Here is a 20,653-nt window from a genome sequence, read left to right as displayed (position 1 = left end):
AGTACTAGTAGCACCGTAAGTTCGGGGCGTGAGTATTATATAGTAGCTCCATTCTCTACTAGTATGTAAGAAGAACCCGAGAGTCTGCCATGTGAGAATGAGATATAGTTGAAGAGTATGTATGATGATTCATGGCGAAACTAGTATGGACTGTGATCAGAGTACACGGAACTGATATCTATGCATGCAATGAGATCATATGGGGAAATAGAACGAAAATCGTTTGGAAAGGAGTGTGAAGTAAGAAAGGGGGAAGGGGGCGTTAAGGCTTGTCGGTGTCGACATCATCAGCCGACTCGGGAATCACGAGCTCAGAGGCCAAAAGGGTGGCATCCTCAACGGTGGCCGGTTCTCCATGAGGAAGAACAATCGGCAAATTGAGTTCAGCATGCGCAGGGCGAGGTGGCATAGGGTTCATGGCAAGTCGTTTCTGCTCCATGATATTGAACAAGCAGATACAAGAGTATGGATCAGTAGCAGCATCTATCACCCGATTAGTAAATTTCTTTCGTCTGAGGTTTCGGTATTGACTCACATTGGACTTGTTGGTAGTTTAAGGGACGAGTCCAATCACTACAGCGCACATCCTCGATTTTCTCCAGAGGCAATCCCAGATGCTCCTCAACTTGGTCGCTAAGACGGACGAGTCTCTTATGGACAAGTCTCGGATCAGTCAACCCATACTTGACTAATCTGTACAAGTGACTAAGTTCGAAGATGGACTTCGTATCGACACCGAGAAACTTTCGTAGACGAGTCGTGTCTCCCTTGATAGATACGCCGACTTTCGTGATATCTGGAGATTCCAGGATCTTCTTCAATGAGGGCGCAATAAAGTCTTGCGGAGTGGTTGCTGGCCTGAAAAGAGAAATTTGGAAAAGTGCAATGCGCTCCTCGTTTGCAATTTGGATAAGGAGAAACATTGTTTCGAATACCCTCACGTGCAGTGGCCTGTGCTTTCCACTCCATGTCGAAGCCAATGACTTTGCTATCAAGGAAGAGTTGAGCAACTTCTTCGGTGTTTTCCAAAGAGCGGCAGTAGTGGACAATCAATTTCTCTCCAGAAGGAGCCCGTTGAGCACTGTGAGTCCAAAACAATGGAGCAGTGGGAACCTTGGATTTAATCTCTATGGCGACCTCTCCTGCTGGGCGAATTCTCAATGGCAGAGCCTTCTCGCTGGCGTACTTCTGACTTTCATCGTGATTTGTTGTCTGAACAGCGTTTGAAAAAGTGCTGTACGGTCTGCTGCCACTAGGCTGCCCTGGTTCAGGCTTACTGACGAATCCAGAAACAACAGGTCGCTTGATTGCACCAGAGCCTAATGCAGCCCTCCCCTCCCTCTTTTTCCTGGACGCAACAACAAAATCCCTCCATGGGAATTGCTGGGAATGTGATTTGCTGGAATTTGTCGTCATTTCCGACTTCCCCCAACGGCGTTGTGATTTTGTTGACTGCTGAGGTTGCGGTTTCTGCTGAAGTAACCGCCGCGACTGCCCCTTGCTTAGGAGAATTGAACGTTTCAGAGCCTTAGAAGGACGCGCCAGAAGCATACGCTGAATTTCCAGCACACGAAGCTCTTCGTGAGTGCGTTTTGCCCAAGGCGCGTCCGGTTGTGTTTCTAGAGACTTGTCGGTATCCGCTAAAGCGTTCTCTGGCGTTTTCTCTGGCGGAGTAGTGAAATTGCTGGAGGCTAAAGCGCTCTCTGGCGTTTTCTCTGGTGGAGTAGTGAAACTGTTGGAGGCTTCCTTGATCCCAAATTTCCTTGTAAACAGAGGAAGCAGAGGACGTTTAACCTCGATGGCATTTGGTACTCTTTCCCGCATTCTTTTGTGTCTGGACTCTGACTGGGGGGGCAGAGTCTATCTCAGACACAAAACTTTCCATCCTAAGCCATATGTAGCTCTTGCTCATTTCGTGATAAGGTGTGGACATCTCCCCAGATTCTGTGACAGTGCCCTCGTATGGAATCAAGTTCAACCTTCTTGCGACCCACGCCTTAAATGACACGAATGCAATCATTTCCACCCAGTGGTTGAAACGACGCTTGCTCTGACTCACCGGGTTCGGAGCGACAAAAAGGCCTCGCTCTTGGATATCACTCGGCTCGCCCAGCCGGTGCAGCTTCTTCTCAATTTGTAGTCGAAGCCAATTGATGTTCTTGTACTCGGAAAGCTCGAAACTGAAAGCATTTCGGGTTTCAGTGTACTTTGCGTTTAACTCTTTAAGACTATATTTGACATGTCTGAGCGTTTCCGGGTTTGTATCAGGGAACAGTGGGCCAAATGCGCTCAAAGGGCCCTCGACAGCTTTGATCAACAGAGTCATCTCCTCCTGTAGCCACCAATCCATAACGATTTTCGTTTCAAATGGGGCCATGACATCAAGCTGCCGCCAAGCTATATCTAGCTCGGCACTGTTGGTCAGCCTAGTGCCTCCAGTCCGTCTGCTCAGGTAGACATCCGTCAGGTGCTTTTTGATCATCTTCCGACGGAGAAGGAGCGCCTTTTCTTGTGCGGGTTTCAATAACGGGCCAAGCATGAGATACCTAGCTACCTCGAGAGGGGTTATATCATAAAATTGGCCCGACCGAGTGACGTTTGAGAAATCTTTAGGACTCCAAAGATGAGCATCCTTGAATGAACTCTCAGCTACACTGCGCTCCTTCCATGTAGAACGGTAATCATGTGCAGTCCATCCAAGTTTTTGTCTACTTTGCTCGAAACGCAGTCGAAAGTCCTCGAATCGACAGCCAGGCTCACTAGGTATTTCTGTGTCCAGGTATTGGAGTCCAATGAGACTTTGTATAACATCAGCCGAACCAAGCGAGACCGACTGGCCTTTCGCTTGTAGGCCGCTGTACATTCGGGTGTGCTTATCAGTTTCAGCCAATAGATGGTCGATCTTGGCTCTTGCCGACCTTCGAGGCTTGAAGTAGTCTCTTTCAAGCTCATCTTCCACCCGAGAAGCCTCGATCTGCAAAGATTTGATTCTTGTCGTAGTGAACTCAGAATGCAAGCGGATAACATTGTTTTCGATTTTGGAAACGGTCTTCGTCCACATAGGAGTTCTGTCATAGACCACTTTGCAATACTCATGTTCAATCTGCCAGCAGTCGGCCAGACTGCAGTCAATTAAGTTTTGGATGCGATCTAAGCGGTCGTTCGAGAAACTTTGTATGTCAGCTGATATTTCCCAGCTGGTGGCAATGATTCCCTCGAGATGGGTTCTAAGGTTATTGTATGCTGAATCAAGAATCTCCTGCAAGCCTTGGGATAGCTTAGGAAGTCGCTCAATTTTTGCTCCGACGTCACGAGCTGCTTCTCTAATCTCAGAAATTTCCTGCTCAACTTTGAGAATAAATTCTTCCGGAGAGAGTTGGGGGTCGGTAAGTTCCCAAGGTAGTGCTGGTTGACCGGGCTTCCTGCGCTTAGGAGGTTTGGGTTTCGGTGTTCGAGACATGATGAGAGTCTTCATGTTCATTGAGGATGGTGTAGCAGGTAGTGGAGGCCGTCTCGTCGGCCTCACGACCGGCCTCGTGATTTTTTGCGGTTTATGCTCTTCATTTTCCTCTACCTCTACCTCTAATCGAATATGGGACGCAGGAGTAGTTGAAAAGGAATGTATTTGATCCACAGATCCTAAACGACATCTGTGGATGACTCGTGGTTGAACGGCTTCGGTGTGAGGGGTCCCACGAGTGAGCGTGCGGAGAAGGCCACTAGTGTTGGATTAGCACGCTGGAAATCGGGTAAGGTTGGAATTGAAGCTTCGACAGGGAGTATGTACCTCTGCAAGCCCATACTCTCTCTTCGGGAACCTCCACTAGTATTTGCGGACACATTGCGACCGGAGGTTGGGACCAAGACTGAAGACCTCAAGCCCGCTGTAAGGTTCAACCGAGTTCGCATATTGTGCCGCAATCATAGTGGGGGCCCATGTACAACACCTAAAAACCGACTAGGAAACTATTGCCAATCCATGTGAAGTACCGTGTTGTTCTCTGCTCAGAACGAAAATAAGTAGAAATAGTAAGAGGGAAAGTCGAGTCAACAATGCAATTGGAGTTCACTGATGAAACAGAGCAATGAAAGTCCGGGGCAACACGCTAATCCTAATTGGGGATGGTGTCCTCGGGACGGATAAAATCAAGTTTCCGAAATCCAAAGATCAACTGAAAGAGAGAGAGACTTGGTATATCTCTACTCACGTTGACATATTCAATCTGTGCAAGAAATTGCCTCCTTACTGAATTTCCGTGATACTTTAACATATTACTACCATATTTATCACCATGGCCTCTCAACTTCTTCCTCTGGGTATATTCCGATCCTCCACCTCCTTGGTACCCCCACTAACATTTTGATAGAGCTTATTGACAAGTGTGTTGGCTCCCGTATCTGGGTTGTCATGAAGGGTGACAAGGGTCAGTCAAATTTTCCGAGATATCATTTTTGTAGTAAGCTTCTAACACGCGAAAAGAGTTCTCGGGTACCCTTCTCGGATTCGACGACTACGTCAGTAAGTGTTATTCTATGTTTCCATATCAAACAACAGCAGTCTAATTTCGAACCTAGACATGGTCTTGGAAGATGTCACTGAGTTGTGAGTATCACTTTACATTGCATCGGAAACTATACCCTGCCAAATTTTGACAGCGTAGATGATTGTTGAAATTGGCCGTGGGCTTATTCTCACCATTCCCATGCTTCATCTGTCACTTCTTTGCCAGTCTAACAATTCAACAGCGACTACACCGGTGCTCAGACCAAGCTTCCCAAACTTTTACTGAACGGAAACAACATTTGCATGGTAAGAGATCTATCCAACACCTCGAGCTCCAGATGTCATAATTAACATATGACCCAGTTAATCCCCGGTGGAGAAGGCCCGACATCTAGCTAAGCACATTGCTAGCTAGCTTGCAGAATGATGAGAAGAAGAAAAAACCTCTTTTGTGTTATGATACCGAATGCAACGACCTGAAAGTCCAATAGACAGACTTAATTTTCATATTTTTTGAAGGCCACTTTGCCAGTCATCTTATCTTGCCTTATCAGGCCCCCATCCTTGTGCACTCTAGAGGCTATACCGAATACTCACTGGCCTGAAAATGGAGCATTGTGAATGGTCCTCCGCACGGGAGCACAATTAACGCATTGAACCAGAATTGCGCAACGAGAGTCCAATCGAGTGTCTTTTCTACAATTCTGCAGGGGGCCTATCCCCGCACCAATCACCAATCTCGAGAATACGCAAGCGACTAGTCTCGACTGATAAGCCTACGCCACAGGATAAGTCGAAGATAGAGACACCGTTCGCCCTCCCCTTATCACAGCCCAATCGCAGCGACCCCTGGCGATTCCTGACGTGCTCGCGGCTTCCCCTGGTGATCCTCGTGGCCATTCCCCATAACTCTATCGGCAAGAGACTATGTGGATATTGTGCATGGTTGCACATTAGTTCCTGGGGTAGTTCAGTGCCACGCGCAGATCCTCCGGTGCTGAACTGCAGCATATTTAGACGTCGTTCCATCGACCCCGTACTTCTCCACACAAACAACCCCCTAAGCTTTTCTGGTGGAGCACCCGTTGTAGGCCATTCTCCAACTGAATCTGGGTTTGGATTAGTCAGTACATTTTCTAGTGAAAATAGAGGAGTAAGTTTGCAGTTTTCTGCATTATTATAGTCTGGGATGCAGTTAAAATGGTTTAAACAAAAGCCAGTCCAATCAACTTCGACTGTTGAATGATATTGCAGAGCACATGGGTAGTAACCAGAATTAGATATCGCAAGCTTGGCGATGCAAGTCATCTAAAACAAATTATTCTCCTTCTTGGCATAAAGACATCTGAAAGGAATAGGAGTAAACTTGAACTGAGCTAAATTAAACACAACATTTGAACATGCGATCGAAGAAACCTCCGACGCCCCGACATCAACCCACTCAACTCCACCCAAGTCACAAGCGAAGCGTGCGTAGGCAGCTATGCAAGAAGATTTACTAAAAACAGGAGATAAATGGCCGTGCGACAAGGCAATAAAAGTTCCATTTCCCCAGACTGACGGGCGCGATGTGGAAACTGTTAGGTAACACTTTCGTATCCCCGCATTCTAACCAGAGAGTTAAATGATGGACAAACAACTCTAAAATAACTGGCTGTTTCTAAGAGCTCATTTCCAGTTACATGTGTCTCGAATAAAACCTTGGAATTTGAAGGAGCTGGAGAAGGAATCCTGGACTGCATGTTAGGAGTTTTTAGCGGTCGGCTCGGGTCTCCTGATTTACACTGAAGGCGAAATCGGACATCACACGACCCTGGAGTATACTAAGTAAAGAGTACTCCGTTCTGAGCTACCAGTATTATCTCAGCGCACACGAGGTGCTTATTTTCAGCACTTCAAGTCTGACGATGGAACAGTCTCGCCAGTCTTGGATAGCTCGACTGATGCATCTCTGCGGCGTAATCCGTATCCAGACTTAAGCCATGAGATTATGGTAGCCAAGAACTAGATCAACGTGGCCACCTCAGCCCGATGCTACGGTGGCTGTCCGACAAGGAGCTTTAGCCAGTGATGATGCGTCTAAAAACGCCATCAGCTGCCGTGGCGGGATGATGAGCATTGTGCGAGGTAGGGAAGCCAAGAAATAATCCTCACACTTGGGGGCCGGGATCATGCAAAGCTCCGAATGATTCTTCAATGAAGATAAACTGCCTATCTACGATGGTTATGATGACAGGGTGAAATTATTGCATGTCATCTAATCTCTCTATCTTAATTATGGGGACTTTTGATAAAAACTAGGTCCGCATTTACGGAGCATTCCCGTAGACTCCACCGTTATCAGTTCCACCGTCTTCGCACATGTGCAGCAATCCAGCCCCGAGATTAATCGTAAGATCCACTTATTATCCTATGGATCGTAACGCCCCAAGCCCGAATGCCCGATCTTGTTCAACGGGCCTTCGAGGCTTGGCCACTATACCAGAAAAAGGCTATGAGCCTTTCTCAGAAACATAGAGAAATATGAGAGCCTATGAGATACCTCTCATTCCACATGGCCCCTGCACTTGGTCCGGGGACTCCGTATACAAACCTTGACAGAATGACTACCCTGCACTGCCATCGAATGATCATTCGGAGAATAGACATTACATCTTGTGATACCCTTCAAATCCCCTGGTTCAGCATTGGTTCTCCCGCGCTTCTATGCATATCAGTGGCAGACCGCCATCCAGCCACCCGACCAGCCAAACAAATCAGAATAGTGTTCAAGGCACAGAGTTTCATGGTTTCATTCGTGTTGGGGTTGCCTCGGGATGAGAGTCCTCGGTGATCCCGAGGTATAAAGCATACTCCTATTCTGAGAGTTGTGCACTATGAACGCCGAACCTACAGAGCCAGCCTCAGTGGAGTCTATCTGAAGCTCAAGTCTCATGTTTCTTTAATACTATCCAAGACACTAGACCCTGTGACCCAAAGCGCATCATAAGAACGGGAGCCCGTCGGGAAGCCTTCCCATAGGCGAAAACAGGGATCTTGGCTGGGCTTCTTCCCTCTTCAGCAGCCACGGATATCCTTGTCTTTCATCCGTACTTGGAAAAAAGCTGATATTCCTAGACCTCTCTGAAGGTGAAATCCAATTTCTTGGCATAGCCCCCCTTTTAACCTGGCTTATCACTACTTCCGAGGTGATGGTTCTTATTTGGTAATGATCGTCTATCTTGAGTGCGGAGAGAGAAACAGATTGGGGCCAAGTGGGTCATGGATTCTTGTCTTGCTGGATCAACCAAGGAAGCTTGGTTTGGATATTGGATTTGATCCTTAATAAAGAAATCAGAAAGGAAATCCATGTGCTAAGTCACGGATATTCAAGGGTATTGCCCATGTGGATATGTACTAGAACCTTAGAAGTAAGCAACACAGTAAACCCCCGAGATATCCCAAGGTTCAAGGTCAGCAAATGCAGTTAGCCATATACAGTGGGATCGTCCCGTTGACAGATTCAAGTTTAGCTAAATCACGCAGGTGATAAGTGGCGTTTGGCACCCCACCACCTAGGATGAAACATAGCGTTTTCTGAAATAGTATTTTTTTATTATGAAATTCTACTTTGGATTTCAAATGTGAGATATCCCAAATTTTGAATATCTGGGGTACCCGTTTGCGGTCATTCCCGAGTAGCCACAGTGGTCAACATGATCATCTCGATAGTAATATCCTTCGAAGCTGGAAAAAAAAACAATAAAAATAATAAAAAACCGAAAAACCGAAAAAAGTAAATTAAAATATTGGAGAATATGAATTTCTCCAATAAAAAGAATATCCATGACTCGGGGAGTCGGGGGTAAAACTCTCCTATACCTAAATCCCAGTAGGACTAGGCGACATTTAGTACCTTTTCTTTTGGTCTAAGCGCAGAGTTAAATGTAGAGAGTAAAAGAGAGGCTATTTCTCAAAGGGTCCCACTAGTGGCGCAAACAGATAGATGGATTTTTGCGTGAGAGAAATACCTAATGCTTATTGTCCTTCGGCCCATATTCCAATCTCTGTCGTTTAAAATCAACTCCTCTCCCCTCCCGAAAGTCACTTCGTATATGAGCGGTACCTCTTTCAACTTTCTTTCTCTCTCCTTACTCGAGCCCTTTCAAAGTTACCAAAAATAACTTTGAATATTAACTCGCCACATCTCCCCACCCTTGAAAGCACTTCCCATCTGGCGTGAAATCAAAGAATATTCGCAAATATGGAGGGCGAGAAGAAGCTCGAGGCGGAGCAGAGTACGGTGCAGACAGGCGCTGAGACCTTACCTACATATGGAGACTCACACCCAACCCAAGCTGGTTTGGGTCGACAAATAATCGACAGTTTCAAACGGGACCCTAACGCTCATATCATTTCTCAGCGCGAACATGGAGCCGATGGCTCGGGATTTGATCTCGAGACTGCAGCTCAGAATGTCGCTCACTCGCCCCTTCAGCGTAAATTGCAAGGTCGGCATCTTCAGATGATCGCTATTGGTGGCTCAATTGGTACGACTCAATATATCCTCGCAATGTATCTCCAAGGGCTATCCCCACTAACAATCGATAATAGGTACTGGTTTATTCGTCGGTTCAGGTACAGTTCTCGCAGCAGGCGGACCGGCCGCAGTCGTTATCGCTTATGTTTTGATTGGAATCATGCTGTACACCACCGTACATGCATTGGGTGAAATGGCTGTTCTGTTCCCTGTTTCTGGATCTTTCGCCCACTATTCTACTCGTTTCTTGGACCCTGCTTGGGGCTTTGCTATGGGTTGGAACTATGCGCTTCAATGGCTTATCGTCTTGCCATTAGAAATCGTTGCTGCTGCAATCACAATTGACTACTGGAGTCCAGGAATTTCAAATGCCGCATGGGTCATCATATTTTGGGTGGTGATCGTCGCGATCAACCTGTTTGGTGTGCGCGGTTATGGTGAAGCGGAGTTTGTCTTTGCAGCGATCAAGGTTGTCGCTGTCCTTGGCTTTATGTATGTGCCCGCCTCCACGACTATCACACAGGATACAGTGACTGTATTTTTATCTGGCTCGTGATACTAATGTCGTCTCTAGCATTCTCGGCATTGTTATCAACTGCGGTGGTGGTCCTCAGGGAGGCTATATCGGTGGCAAATACTGGCATGATCCCGGTGCTTTCAACAATGGCTTCAAGGGTGTCTGCAGTGTCTTCGTCAATGCTGCCTTTGCTTTCGCTGGAACCGAACTGGTTGGTTTGGCTGCTGCTGAGACAGCGAACCCTCGCAAGTCTCTCCCAACGGCCATCAAGCAGGTGTTCTGGCGTATTGCGCTGTTCTATGTGGTCTCCCTCACCATCGTTGGTCTCCTGGTCAAGTATACCGATAAGCGTCTCGTCACCGGCGCCTCCTCGGCCGATGCCCACGCCTCTCCCTTCGTTATCGCCATCGAGAATGCCGGAATTTCCGGTCTGCCCTCCGTTATGAACGTCGTGATCATGATCGCAGTCTTGTCCGTTGGAAACTCCTCCGTCTACGGATCCTCGCGTACCCTTGCCGCCCTCGCTGAGCAGGGCCAAGCCCCCGGGTTCCTCGGCTACATCGATCGCAAGGGACGTCCTATCTGGGCTATTCTCGTCGCATCTGGGCTTGGTCTGCTTTGCTTCCTTGCCGCGTCGAGTAAGGAGACCCAGGCATTCGAATGGATGATGGCCATTTCAGGTCTTTCTTCTATCTTCACCTGGGGCTCTGTCTGTCTCTGCCATATTCGATTCCGCCAGGCCTGGAAGAAGCAGGGCCACACTCTCGATGAGTTAGCCTTCCGCTCTCAGCCTGGTGTCCTCGGATCTTGGATCGGTTTCCTCTTCAACTGCCTGGTTCTGATTGCTCAATTCTGGGTCGGCTTTGCTCCAGTTGGCTATGCATCAATGTCAACCAAGGCCCTCGTGGAGAACTTCTTCTCGGTTTACCTTGCCACTCCTGTTGTTCTGGCCTTCTATATCCCATACAAGTTCTGGTACCGCACTAAAGTTGTCCGCTCACACGAGGCAGATCTAGTGACTGGTCGTCGTGACCTTGATATTCAGGACCTGATTGAAGAGGAGAAGGCAGAACGTAAACAATGGCCTGTCTGGAAGAAGGTTTACAAGTTTTTCTGCTAAACATGTTAATGAGCGCACAAGATTGTTCATTCAGTTTGATGCTTTTGTTTCCTCGAGTTATACCTTTAATTCCCTGATCTCGCCCGAAATTTCTCTGAGTCTGATTACGGATTAGGATTTAGTAACGACAGATACCATAATGACCTCTCAATGGGACATTTGAAGATTATGAGAATTCAGGCCTTACATGAAGAATGCGTAACATAATTTGGGTGCTTATTTTGGCTGTCAGATCTCTATCCTCAAGCTTCGAATATTCTGGTTGTCCTCAGCCCTACACATGTGGACCTCGGGACATCCGCATGGGCTTTGGGCTTTGGGCTACTACACATGCCCCGGTGTAGTACAGTTCCTGAAGACCTTTGGCACTACCTAGGTACTGATAATAAGTATCTGGTTGAGAAACATAGTAATGTCTCCAGGTAAATATTCCAAAGTTCGGTAAAAGCCACCTCAGCTGGGCACCTACGTACACCATAGAGATCTGCAATTCTCTTAAGCATTTGAGTCAAAAGCCCGGTATTGGGCGGTACGGTATGGTAACATTGGGGTCAAAGTGGCTGAGTACGTATGCCTGAACAGTCGGGTGTCAAGGGCCTTCAACAACATTGCACAATGTGTGACTCGGATCGGAGTCAGAGCAAATTCTGTTCTGATGAAAAAGAATCGTAATCGTATTCTCGTTTAAAAGAGGTGAATCATCAATTCCAAGATTTATCCGAACTAGAAATAGAACTAAGACTCGCAATCTTAATCCTCGAAAAGATTTTCGAGAATTCCCAAAAATAGTACATGTTCCATATAGTGTGGTGGAGCCACAGGCCATCTGGTGTACTCAGCTGTACTCGTAATATTACCAACGCTCTCCACGAATTTCATCAACAATCAGGCATCTCTGCTAAACATAATTCAACCCCCTTTTCATTGTCCCTTCATTTCACTTTTGCTGTTAAGTCGGCCGCTTCCAATTTGCTCTTCGCCTGGTTTGGCTGCTGTTCGCTCCTTTTGATCCCCTTCGCCCTCGCCGCACCTTGGCGCTTACCTGCCGCGCGCTCTGCATTCCCCGGGGAAGATCCCATCCGCCTCTCAAGCATCAATTCTGCCCAACAGTTAGCGCAACGTCACCAGCATATAACAGGCGTGCGATTTCAGTTCTCTCTCCATCATTCTTTCCACTTTGAACAGTTGTACTTGATTGCTGGTTTCCCCGTCCCGGAGGAGGCTCAACCCGGGCCCGCCCAGATTGACCCCATTCCTTGTGCTTTGCGCCATCACGATCTTTTTACCTGAATTCTCACGCTGTTTCTACGATCGTTCTATTAGCCTTCCTTAATCCGACGTTTATCCGTTTGCCGATTTCCTCCTAAACAATCTCCTTGACAACGCAAGACGTCATTCCTGCAGGCCACGCCGTCGAAATGCCTGGTTTCGCCGACTCATTCTGGACACCCGACTACGCCACGGGCCTCGGGGTCCTGTATGGGAAGTTGCAGCAGGGTGTCGTGGAGAACAAGCAGATTCTGGCCATAGCGTCTATGCGGGCAGATGCGGAGGAGCAATATGGCCTCCGCATGGGAGATATTGCGCCAAGTGTTGATCGGTTGAGTGCCGCGGGTTTCGGCAAAGACGATGGTGCAAGTGTAAGAAAGGTAAATGGAATATTCTACTAGAATCCCATTTTGATTGATCGGAGACTGACGAACTTGCTTAATCTCTAGGCATACGAAGGTGTTCGCACCGAGATGATCGAGGCCTCCAGGAATCACCAGAAGATCGCCAACAACATCCGTGAACTTGTCGTGGCTCCTTTCCGTCGCTGGGGCGATCAGCACGAATACCGCGTGCAAACGTCTCACGACAATCTGCAGGGTCGGATCAAGGAACACTCGAAGCAGGTTGAGCTGGTCAAAAAGCTTCGGAGTCACTACTTCAACAAGTGCCGGGTGGTAGAGGATCTGGAGGAGGAGAACAAGCTTGCTTTCCAGGACCCCGATACTAGCCCCAAGATTAAGCCAACACCGAAGATCGTTCTTCCCACCGAGGAAGAGGAGGAGGAGGAAGAGCCTGTCGAACTGGGAGATCGCATTTTCGCCCCGGAGGATATGAAAAAGCTGTTGTTCCACATGCTGAACAATATCAGACTCGGGGAGGCTAAGGTGCCTATTATCGGTACATACCAGAACGTCTCTACGGGTGCAGACATTGTCGCGTATGTTCAGACTTACATGAACGCTTCGACTCTTTCCCAGGCGGAACGTATTGGACAGGATCTGGTGGACTCCGGCTTTTTGCGTCTCGTTGGAAACATGGGTAGTGTCTTTGCCAACTCCTCGAAGATGAACTACCAGTGGCGCTCCAGGGTCTTCCAGATTACCGGTATTCCGGAGAAGAAGAAGCCTTTGATGCGAGTGACCTCTGCGGCATCGAGCGAAGATGGGAACGATTCGCCCATTTCATCGGTGTCGGAGATGATCGCTGGCTGGAATCCTCTCAACAACCCTTACCCCAATGAGACTCCAGCAGAGAAGTTGCGCAGAGAAGCAATTGAGGCCGACGAGCGCTACAAGGGCGCTGTGCGGAAGCTCGATCAAATTCGCTGCCGTCTTGAGGAAGATGTCATTGACAACTTGCGCTTTATGGAGCAGTGTGAACTGGATCGTCTCAAGGCTATCAAGGCTGTGGTCCTCGACTTTTCGGGTGCCATCAGCAACGTTATTCCTAACCTCCAGAGCACCGTCGATAATATGATGCTGTACCAGGAGACTATTCAGCCGTTGGGCGATTTGAGATACCTGCTGGAGAACTACCGTACAGGTGGCTTTGTTCCACGTGTACAGGCCTACGAGAACTATTATGGCTCAGTCGAAGGTATGCATAACTAAACTAGTTTGACAGACTTGGAACACAAAGTGGCTAACTGTACTTCAGAACAAAACTTTGGTGTTGATCTTGAAGCTAGAGCTCGGGTCGACCGCAAACGTGTTCCAATTTTGGTTACAACCCTTCTGACCTATCTGGACAACCGTAAGTCTGCCCTGGCTAGATCTACAGGCCCCCAAACAGCTTGAAACTGACTGCTGGTTATAGGCTACCCTGAGCTTGAGGGTGACGAGGCCCGTCGCGCCATTTGGCTGCACAACCCTAAGTTGACTCACACACACCAGCTACGCAGCGCTCTGAACAACAGCAAAACGGACTATCTTGAAATCCTTCCCAAGTTTGAAATACCCACCGTTGCTAGCGTTTTGAAATTGTACCTTCTTGAATTGCCAGGTTCGTCTCTTACCCATGTTAAAGGTCCTTGCAATATCACTCTAACCATACACAGACTCTCTTGTTTCTTCGCAAGTTTACGAGATCGTCAAAACAATCTACTCGACCACTGCTCACGAGACCACGGAAGAGGGACGAATCAAGGTCCTGCAAAGTACTCTTGGACAACTTCGTCTCGTCAACATTGCTACGCTTGATGCCATCATGACCCATTTCACACGCCTGATTGACTTGACTTCAGCTGATGAACAGTACATTACCGCTCTCGCACAGGTCATGTCGCCATGCATTCTGCGACCTCGTGTCGAGAGCAGTCTCACTATGGATGAGCGTCACAGTTACCGCCTCATCCGTGATCTATTCGCTCACAAAGATACCATCTTTGGTGAGCTGAAGCGCCAAACCAGCGCTATGGGCAGCATTTCCTCCAGCCGCCCGAGGGCGATCAGCAGCGATGAGAGCAATCGTCGTGCCGCCATGGAGGCTCGTCAGCGTGCCATTGTTAACCGTAGCCGAGCTACCAGCCCGACCGGGCGTTCACGGCACCGTCGTGACCGCTCCAGCGGTGCATCCGAGAACGGACGATTCCCCATCAACGTTACCAGCCCTGCCGAGCGCCGAACCACCGGCCGTGGCATCAGTCTCGATGTTCCTACCGCTAGCAGCTCCCCGACTAACTCTGAGCATACCCCGACTGTGAATACCAACATCACCGACGTTGCAACCAACGGAACAACCGAGTCACCGGCTTCGGCGGCTGTGACTAGTGCCACCACACTCTCCTCAGGACTCTCGTCGGGTTCTGACAGCCCCCCTCCGCCTCCGGAGACCGTCGAAGATGACTCTCCTACTCCCACACCCACGCCAGCCCTCACATCTACCGAATTTGAAAAGCGCAGCTCTATCCCCCGCTCTGCAGGTGCTCGGTACACCCGCAAGCCGGGTCTGGGAAGTCTTTCTAGCTTCCCTACCGGGTCCGCCGTCGGCGCCACAGGCACTGATAGCAACCGCAGCAGCATCGTGGAGAGCGAGCCTAAGGGCGTAACTCTGGAAGACAAGCCCATGGATGATTAAAATGATGCAACCCCCAGTTTTGAAGAGAGGACGATAAGTCTCGAAGGTCTTGTATAGACAGCGCACAGCCTTCGAGGTATTTTTTTATGTTTTCTATTCCATTCCATTATTGAAATTCCCTTGTTCCTTTTAAGACTTTGATTTGCCATCGTCATGCCCTTTAAATGCATGCATGCATACATACCCTCCTCTTTCCTGCCTTCTTGTGTGCGACTTCAATGTTGTCAAATACCAAAGTAACCCCTTTGGTCTTCTTTTCTCATGTTCAATCTTTTTCTTCTGTTCTTCATGTTTTTATGCATCTCTTTTGTACCGCTCCCTTGGTTTTGTAACCTTGTATGTATACTTGATTCTTCTCTTGCATATGTACGAATTCTGACAAGTGAATACTTTCAATTCTTTACCCACGCATATCCGGCAGTGTATGATTCGAGACTTCTGTAGTACTCTTGTATCGGTAAACCTAAACATTTTAGTTTGATCTGTCTGATCTAGCGTGCTCCTCTCTCTCTGTTACTCTAACTTGAAACATTTAATCCGAATACTACTACTCCGTATTACATAGTACATGTTGGCATATCTTGCGGGGAAGCCATGGAATATCGGCAAGAGTCCGAGTCTGGCAGGATTTCTTGTACTAACAAGTCTCATTCAAGTTTCAGTTTCATTTGTGGGGACATACTCCGCATTCTTAAGTTTGCGGGGAAATCAGACGAGACAATAGATCGGCTTAGAAGGCTCATGATGACCTGACAAGTCGTGAAGCTGTACTCATCTCCGGCTTTACATCATTCTCATATTCTCCGTCAGCACATCGATATTCCCATCTTATAAGTTTCAAGCTACTATCGACTAGCTCAATATCGGAAGGATATGGACGATACCATGGATTTCGAGAAACCTATTCATCTAGAAGAATTGGACTCGGATGAGATCAGTACTCCTCCCACACCAGATCTTAACCGGTGAGAACCCCGGATTCCCAGAATATTCAACCAAAGCGACTGTATTGACGCAATTCGTTCAATAGAATATACAGAAAAGTCGACAGGCGCATACTGCCTTTCGTAGCTTTGACTTATCTACTATGCTATCTAGATCGATCAAATATAGGTATGAATTGCTCTCCATTCCAGGCAGAATCTCCTGTAGAACACGAACTTGAATTGATCTGAAACAGGAAACGCGAAAGTTCTAAACTCAGATGCATCGGATGATCTGATGCACTCGATTGGAATGACAGACCAGCAATACCGCGTCGCATTGATGCTATTCCTAGTTGCATACTCCATATTCGAGGCACCAAGTAATCTCGCCATGAAGATCTTTTCACCACCAGTGTAAGTCAAAATCTACCTTATTCTCTCTATCAGGGCTTCAGATATCATTCAAATGTTACTATGATTCGTGAATGAAATTTTTAACTGACTGTGATGAATAATAGGTGGCTAGGGTTTCTAGTAGCATCTTTCGGAGCCCTATGTGCCGGTATTGGGGGATCAAAAAATGTTCAAACACTCATGGCCCTCCGCTTCTTACTTGGGGCTGCAGAAGCAGGTACTTTTCCTGGTATGATTTTTTATCTTAGTTTCTGGTATGGGCCCCGAGAGCGCGCAATCCGAATTGCAGTTTTCTTGTGCAGTGCGACACTGGCTGGTGCTTTTGGTGGTATGTAGTTTCCAGGTTGTGATACTAAATCGACATCTGGACGTTCCTCAACCTGAGAAATACTAACACACGACTAGGTGCCATTGCTTACGGTGTTGGACATATGAATCAAGTCGGTGGCTTGAATGCGTGGCGATGGCTTTTCATTCTTGAAGGCTTACCATGTATCCTCGTCGCTATTGCGATCTTCTTTTTTCTACCCAGTTACCCAGAGAACGCAAAATGGTTAACAGATGAAGAAAAGGAGATTTTACGTTCCTCATTTGGAGAGAATATTCCTCGAGGGTAAGTGAAATCATTCAACATTGATCCCTGTGGCCCACTCCCATACTAAATGCTCAACTTGAAACTAACATCTTTCACTCACTTAGAGAAGACAAGCTTAGTTGGCAAGACGCCAAAGAAACCCTCCAAGAACCCCGTCTTTGGCTCCATTACCTAACTTATCTCTGTATGGGTATTGGTGTTTCCTCTCTTTCACTCTTCGCGCCTACGATCGTCGAGGGCATCGGGTATACGGGTCTCACTGCACAACTATTTACCATCCCACCCTACGCCTGTGCGTATGTGGTCACCCTCTGCGCGGCGTATGCGTCTGATAGATATATGTGTCGAGGACTTATTGCGGCTGGATTCTGCCTTCTGGGAGTGATTACATTTTTGATTCCAGGTATAACACCCGTTCAAGTTGATACTAGTAATAGTATGTGCTAACTGTATATCCTCAGCTTGTGTCTCCACCCCATCCCTTCATCTCCGCTATGCCATGCTCGTCCTCTGCACATGCTCGGTCTTTGGGTCCCTTCCGTCTCTCTGCGCATGGGTTTCTGATAATGTTCGCACAACAACCGCCGGTTCCATCGCCAGTGGATTGAATGTTGCATTCTCTGGCCCAGGGCAGATTATCGGGGTGTGGATTTATGAAAGTCAACAGGCACCGAGATACCAGCTTGGTCATGCGGTTAACGCGGCGAGTCAGTTTGTAGGAATGGTTTTGGCATTGGGATTGTGGTTACATTATCGCAGGTTAAATTCTAGACTTGGACCGGGGGAGACAAGATGGATTGCTTGAGTATAGGTAGTGGTAGTGGTATATACTCAGTACTGAGAACTTGAAGGCTTTTATTAGTAGGACAAGGATTTTTTTTTTCTCTTTTGCTTGACATTTTCATATGTTTATGGGCTTTGCGGTCAACAGGACAGCCTTCCAAGGTTGTAATTCTAATACTGGTCCAGATGTCAGTGAACAAAAGAAAAACAAAAGAAAATCATAAAAATAGCGCTAAATATGCCCAATTCGAATTCAACTCCAGAAATGCGATGCGGTGGTGTACATGATAAAAATGTGTCTCGATAGGGCTCCGATGATGCAAAATGGGTAATGATAAATGATGATATGAATGCCAATGCAGGAATGGGAATGTTGTCAGAAAGCGAAAAGGTGGATGAAACCAAGTTACAATCCATCACCGCGTAGTAGGCGTCGCAGAATCCCTTCACCTGGACCAGCGATTTGACTTTCGATTTCAGATTGGGAGACAAAACACACAAGACCCTGTTCACCCATGGCCTTTTGCGGGGTTGAAGTCACGCTGCCAGACTTGGACGGTGTGCGTCGAACATCAGAACCCCCAGCGACGGTACCACCACGGCCGCGACCTTGGTATTCGCCTACCAAGCCCATCGTTTCCAAGTTGCTGAGAACATCCTTGAACTCGGTTGCAGTGAGAGGGTGAAGGATGTTATCATTTCGGCAAAGCGTACAATATGTGTCAAATGCTTGCTTGACGGTGGGAGGAGAGGAACGAGATTTGGAAGGTGTGCTGTGAATATCCATTTCCCGACGCTTGCGTTCGAGTGCAATCAAGGAGCAAATAGCAGCTTTCTGTTGCAGGTTGATATTCTTCAGTCTTTGAACAGTACCCTGACCAAAAGCCGATGTAGTGATTCTGGCGATGTGCGCAATGCTTGCGCGAGGTGCTGTTACTGGGGTATAGCTGGACATAGTAGGACGCGAGTCATTCTCTGACTTTGAAGCAGCAAGATTTTTGTTTTCAAGAAGGACGGGCAGGTCCGACTCGGCAGCAGCTTGCTGGTCCAGTTTCGCAATTGTTTCCTGCTCAATAACATCAATTGCGCGCTTGATCAACTCAAACGCCTTGCGAAGATCACCCGTCTGAGAGGCAACCTTTTTCGCACAAAGTTGAATTGCTGCAGGTTGCAGAAAAGGCACAAGCTTCGGGTCAGACTCTGCTCCTGCAGGGAGGAGTGATCGAAGACGAGCAGTGATGACACCTGCAATCGAAGCAGCATTGTATGGTAGGAATGGTAGAAGTCTGGGTTTCAGGTTCTTTGCTTTTAATTGGGGGAGAGATCGATCCGTCAAATCCAAAGCATTCGCGATACCGATAAGAACCAGGGCGGACTTGTCGTGCAAGGACCACTCAAACAAGGATTGTAGCACACCGGAATCACCCTGGAGTAAATGATCCATTTCATCCAAACTGACCAAGAACAGACCTTTCTGCTTGGATGGTATGAAGAGCTCCTTTAGTCGATCCGTCTCACTCTTCTTGAACACTTCCGATTCAGCGCAAAAGTCTTGGATGAGCTTACTATACACATCCCGCGCGTTGCGCATACTGACGCAATTGACATGAGACACTTTGACATTGGTGAGATCCATATCTTGACACACTTCGTTGACCATTGCGCTCTTTCCGGTTCCCGGGGGCCCACTGATGTATAAACAGCCACCCTTTTTAGACTGGACACAATCCTCAATAAAAGTCGACACTTTCTCTCGCTCGGAATCTCGACCAACAAGTCGCCCAGAGGTGGCGCCTCGCGCAAAAAGCTGTCGGGCCTGGGAGTACACTGTCTGAAACGTGGTTGGAGTGGCACTTGGACGAGGGGTTGGAGGTAGATCGGCATGTCGGGGAGTCCGCGGAGTGACGGTTCTAGCTCCTACCTGTACACGATGACGGGGAGTGACTGGAGATGTTTGAAGCGCATCTCTGAATCGAGCCTTCTGTGGTGTCTTAAATTCAATAGGGGCTGGGTTGTCAAGCTTTTTGGGGATTTCAAGCTTTTCAGATTCCTCGACTTTCACAGGTTTCTCATCTAAAAAAGTCACATATTAGTTGCTATTCTTCCATCTTAAATTTCAATTTCTTTCGGCTTACCCTCAACAAGTTTCGAGGTGCGAAAATGGGATTTAATCTTGACTGGACACTCACCATCATCCTCGCGCAGTGTGTGCTTAGAAGCGGCCTTATCGGAGGTCTTATTGTTCGCTTCATTTTCCTGATCCAGCTCCTGCTCTACATTTTCCTTTTTGGCGGCGAGTCGAGTTGAGCGGGTTCGACGTGGGAGAATAGGAACAGCAACCTCGTCATGAACTCGGGGTGCGGCAGTTCGGCGTCTGCTGGCAGTGCGCACGGGAAGCGCTATCAATAAAGTCAGTGAATAATTTCAAGGAAAGTGCAAGATGATATGTACCTTCCGCCTCCACTCCCCGAGTGCGCTTTCCAAGAATCGTAGCTGCCATTATTGTGAAGAGGAAGATGGAATGGTTGGGAAGCGCCTTCTCTGCATGAGTTAACGAGATAAGTCTTGGAAGTGGCCAGAGCGCGTCCGACGCGTCCTCACGCGTGGACCCATGAACATTCCCTTTAAACCCAATCCGGTAAGGTTAAAAATTAGGGTTGACCATAAAGACCAATTCCGTGGAATAGTCACGTGCTTTGCATCATAGGTCTTGCTCACCTGCCGTATCAGCTGGGCTTATGGCTCAAGGCTTCCTTTAGAGTACGTCACGGATTATCAACTTGTTTGTCTATGGAATTGCAAATGACTTCCTAGGTAGCTATAAAAGGTGTTTCCTGCAACCTTCAATTCATCTGAATGTTATCTTCTACATTTGTTTATCGATACCCGCGCGGGGTACCTATAGTATCGAGTCCCCTCGGTTTGCAG

The 20,653-nt window shown here is 47.7% G+C and overlaps 6 protein-coding genes across 6 annotated transcripts; 4 read left to right on the top strand and 2 right to left on the bottom strand.

Moving 5' to 3' along the window:
• Nucleotides 1-262: 262 nt before the first annotated feature.
• On the bottom strand, nucleotides 263-3,481 carry N7483_003805 (3'-5' exonuclease; the record flags this gene model as incomplete). Its single annotated transcript, XM_057087242.1, has 4 exons — nucleotides 263-483; nucleotides 536-853; nucleotides 936-1,845; nucleotides 2,060-3,481. 4 exons carry the CDS (start codon nucleotides 3,479-3,481, stop codon nucleotides 263-265), a joined length of 2,871 nt encoding a protein of 956 aa, XP_056947071.1.
• An 811-nt stretch (nucleotides 3,482-4,292) lies between these two features.
• N7483_003804 (RNA-binding protein LSM5) lies at nucleotides 4,293-4,903 on the top strand (the record flags this gene model as incomplete). The annotated part of the gene is made up of 6 exons (XM_057087241.1): nucleotides 4,293-4,317; nucleotides 4,368-4,424; nucleotides 4,481-4,519; nucleotides 4,576-4,603; nucleotides 4,747-4,810; nucleotides 4,868-4,903. The coding sequence occupies 6 exons, from the start codon at nucleotides 4,293-4,295 to the stop codon at nucleotides 4,901-4,903; spliced, it is 249 nt and encodes an 82-aa protein (XP_056947070.1).
• Nucleotides 4,904-8,747: 3,844 nt separating this feature from the next.
• On the top strand, nucleotides 8,748-10,660 carry N7483_003803 (amino acid permease GAP1; the record flags this gene model as incomplete). Its single annotated transcript, XM_057087240.1, has 3 exons — nucleotides 8,748-9,033; nucleotides 9,098-9,515; nucleotides 9,598-10,660. 3 exons carry the CDS (start codon nucleotides 8,748-8,750, stop codon nucleotides 10,658-10,660), a joined length of 1,767 nt encoding a protein of 588 aa, XP_056947069.1.
• Nucleotides 10,661-12,078: 1,418 nt separating this feature from the next.
• Nucleotides 12,079-15,007, top strand: N7483_003802 (GTPase-activating protein RGD2; the record flags this gene model as incomplete). The annotated part of the gene is made up of 5 exons (XM_057087239.1): nucleotides 12,079-12,300; nucleotides 12,379-13,528; nucleotides 13,589-13,684; nucleotides 13,748-13,933; nucleotides 13,989-15,007. The coding sequence occupies 5 exons, from the start codon at nucleotides 12,079-12,081 to the stop codon at nucleotides 15,005-15,007; spliced, it is 2,673 nt and encodes an 890-aa protein (XP_056947068.1).
• An 885-nt stretch (nucleotides 15,008-15,892) lies between these two features.
• N7483_003801 (uncharacterized protein) lies at nucleotides 15,893-17,747 on the top strand (the record flags this gene model as incomplete). Its single annotated transcript, XM_057087238.1, has 7 exons — nucleotides 15,893-15,972; nucleotides 16,047-16,120; nucleotides 16,188-16,347; nucleotides 16,452-16,675; nucleotides 16,753-16,960; nucleotides 17,047-17,345; nucleotides 17,404-17,747. 7 exons carry the CDS (start codon nucleotides 15,893-15,895, stop codon nucleotides 17,745-17,747), a joined length of 1,389 nt encoding a protein of 462 aa, XP_056947067.1.
• Nucleotides 17,748-18,131: 384 nt separating this feature from the next.
• Nucleotides 18,132-20,225, bottom strand: N7483_003800 (AAA family ATPase CDC6; the record flags this gene model as incomplete). The annotated part of the gene is made up of 3 exons (XM_057087237.1): nucleotides 18,132-19,798; nucleotides 19,861-20,124; nucleotides 20,177-20,225. The coding sequence occupies 3 exons, from the start codon at nucleotides 20,223-20,225 to the stop codon at nucleotides 18,132-18,134; spliced, it is 1,980 nt and encodes a 659-aa protein (XP_056947066.1).
• Between the last annotated feature and the right edge of the window lie 428 nt (nucleotides 20,226-20,653).

Source organism: Penicillium malachiteum, assembly GCF_028827825.1.
Source record: "Penicillium malachiteum strain IBT 17515 chromosome Unknown utg000002l:1.0-8849297.0:1.0-8852440.0, whole genome shotgun sequence".
NCBI classification, from domain to species: Eukaryota; Fungi; Ascomycota; class Eurotiomycetes; order Eurotiales; family Aspergillaceae; genus Penicillium; species Penicillium malachiteum.
This window is presented reverse-complemented; position numbering and strand designations above follow the sequence as displayed.